At 48.0% G+C, this 2,794-nt stretch overlaps 1 protein-coding gene across 1 annotated transcript; it reads right to left on the reverse strand.

Annotated features, from left to right (window-relative positions):
• Positions 1–483: 483 nt before the first annotated feature.
• Positions 484–1,356, reverse strand: LOC119341244 (basic leucine zipper 8-like). The gene has a single exon (XM_037613114.1). The coding sequence runs from the start codon at positions 1,216–1,218 to the stop codon at positions 664–666; it is 555 nt and encodes a 184-aa protein (XP_037469011.1). The 5' UTR covers positions 1,219–1,356; the 3' UTR covers positions 484–663.
• Positions 1,357–2,794: the final 1,438 nt, after the last annotated feature.

Genomic DNA, 2,794 nt, shown 5'->3' on the forward strand with positions numbered 1-2,794 from the left:
TGCTAGCACTACCGAAGTAGGATGTTAAGTCTTTTTCTTCTATCCCTTGATACGACAATTCTGAGGCAATAGACAACTGCATAACATGTTGTGTATGGATTGTATTTCTAGATTCCATTTACCATCACATATTATTAATGAGTAGATTGCTTTGATTGAGCATCTTTTTTCTTTTTTCTTTTTGCTTTATGCATCAACTTCTCCACCAAAGCCACTTAGAAAATGCTCCTACATATTAGTTTGAAATATGTGGTGGTCGGAACTAGCGACCTCTCCCTTTTTTTGTGATTGGTCCATATCTATTACACTGTATGTATACTAGAAGAATATTAATAACTACTCCCTCCGTTTTTAAATATTTATCTTTCTAGAGATTTCAACAGGTGACTATATACGTAGCAAAATGAGTGAATCTACACTCTAAAATATGACTATATACGTCCGTATGTGATAGTTCATTTGAAATATCTAAAAAGACAAATATTTTGGACCGGAGGGAGTATATACTATTTAATCGGTACATGGAGCAAAGATTCGACGAACAGAAAGGAAATTATTAAGCAGAAAAAGAATTACTACGAAGGAAGCCATTTGCTAGACATCCTCGGTCTCTCAGAGAAAGAAATGTTATTTTTCCTCTAGCTGGTTGCAACTACAACCATCCTAGACTGTAGACTGGTCATCTTCACCAACGGCGACGCCCTCCGCGTCGCCGGCATCGACCACAGGGAGCTCCCGGAGCCTCCGCTGCAGCTCCTCCCGCTCGTCCCTCAGCCGGGAGTTGTCGCGCACGACGCGGTCGCAGTCCACGATGGCGCGGTTGAGCTGGTCGAGCAGGTCACGGTTGGCGTCCCGGAGGTGGACGACCTGCGCCCACAGCTGGCCCAGCTGCTTCTGCTTCCGCACGCGCGACCGCCGCGCCGACTCCCGGTTGGACACCATCCGCCTCTTCCTCCTCTCCTCGGCGCGCTGCCGGTCTACGGCGTGGGACGCTGGCTCGTCGGAGCTCGACCTGTTGGGCAGCCCCGCCGGAGGGTGGTTGAGAAACAGCTCGTCGGCGTAGGGCAACTGCATTAGACTGCTGCCGCCGCACTGGAACAGGAGATGATCGTCTTCCGCTATCTGGTAGGGATAATGGGGTCCGAAAGAGGCTGCGTTTGGAGGTGGCGGCAAGTACGCCGCGGGGAGAAGAACACCTGCAACCTCAGCTGGATACATGCTGCTTGCTTTGCTTGTAGTACGCAGCTGAGCTAGAAGACAGAGAAATAACAGAGTATAGTCGGAGTGGAGAAGGGAAAGAGAGGACGGGTGGGGAGTCTTGTGAACGGAAGGAAGAGAGAGGAGTGGTGGATTTATAGCCGGAAAAGGATCATGGGGAAATTGGCTCCATGATCCGGAGTCCAGACACCTGAAGATATATGGCACGTTGAGGCAGCACAGCGCACACGGCACGACACTCAATCACCTGATTTCCTGGATGCTTATCGTGATGTCATGGACAATGATTGTGCCTGCTTTTCGACAAATTCTACGTAGCGGCCCCCGGCGTGCCTCCGGAGTAGCCTGCATCTAGCCTGTCGATCCGCGGCCGGGCAGACAGACAGCAGCCTCGGCGCACGGGGCTCGGCCGTTCTTGCGAGCCATCATGCAGCTAGCTGCAGCAGAGGTGGGTGACTGCTCCGGCAGGCGGCAGCTCTAGCTCGGAGGTTGGCTAACAGTGACGAACCATTTCCTGCGATCGCTAGCTAGGATAGTACTAGTAGATCAACCGTGTGATCGTAGATCGACGCTGAAGCGATCGATCATCCATTTACATGTCCTTCCTGTGGTTGCGTTTCATGATGGGGTGCTTCAGAAGGATTGGCAATTTGGCATTGTGGGGAGGTGCTGATCGATGGGAGCACTACGGTCGGTCTCCACGGCGTTTTCTTTCGCGTAGTTCACGCGGTCGACGCTTTCACTTTTTTTTCTCACCGGGCTAACGCAACGGGAGTGTTCTTTCTCAAAGGAGAAAGGCACTGTAGTTGGTGGTTCCTGGCCACTGATGTGTCACATGCATGGACTTAGATTCTAATAATTGTTTGCGTAAAGAGAATGCGTGCAAGCAGAGATGCCATCATTTATTTATTCCAAATAGCTGTGAGGAGATAAATGTTGCAAGTTTGCAACTAGACTGATCATATGCTCCTTTCATATCTGTTACTACCTTTTTTCCTTTCGAGAAAGTAGTAGTATTTGTTAGTTGTGAGTTGCCACTAGGGTCACATAAACTAATATTTGGGCCTTAATCTGCCAATCTGCTTCTGCAAACTACCTTAATGGCATCAATTGTTGAGGACTCTAACAAACACCGCGGTTCCACAGGACCTTAAAAGTTTCAACATTTTGAATTGTTTACTCTCATAAACGTGCCAATAAGAAATGTATTTAGCCTTTATACCGAATCAACGGAGAGCTGGTACACATAATTTTCGTAAAAGGAGGTCCTATTCATTAGCTGCTGCTACTTTCTTTCGACCGGCTGATCTATTTGAGATTTGTAGCAGCAAAGCTGAAGGGACGTCCCATATCCGAAACAATGAACCAAGGATCATATAGTGTAATCAGAGCCTACGGATCCTCTTTATGCCTACTAGTGCCTTTCCTACTTCGAATTAAAACCACATTTTTCATGCATCTTTTACATGAATTTGTTGTTGGGTATTTCTTACAACAGTGGTGGTGCATGCTTATCGGTCCGGGCATGGCAGAGCATAGGACCATATCTCGCTGTCTTCAGAAACCGACAAACTGT

This window comes from Triticum dicoccoides, chromosome 7B (assembly GCF_002162155.2).
Source record: "Triticum dicoccoides isolate Atlit2015 ecotype Zavitan chromosome 7B, WEW_v2.0, whole genome shotgun sequence".
Taxonomy (NCBI): domain Eukaryota; kingdom Viridiplantae; phylum Streptophyta; class Magnoliopsida; order Poales; family Poaceae; genus Triticum; species Triticum dicoccoides.

Bases quoted from the DNA above. Each gene is read 5' to 3' on its own strand.
- LOC119341244 (XM_037613114.1), bottom strand. From the start codon at position 1,218: ATGTATCCAGCTGAGGTTGCAGGTGTTCTTCTCCCCGCGGCGTACTTG.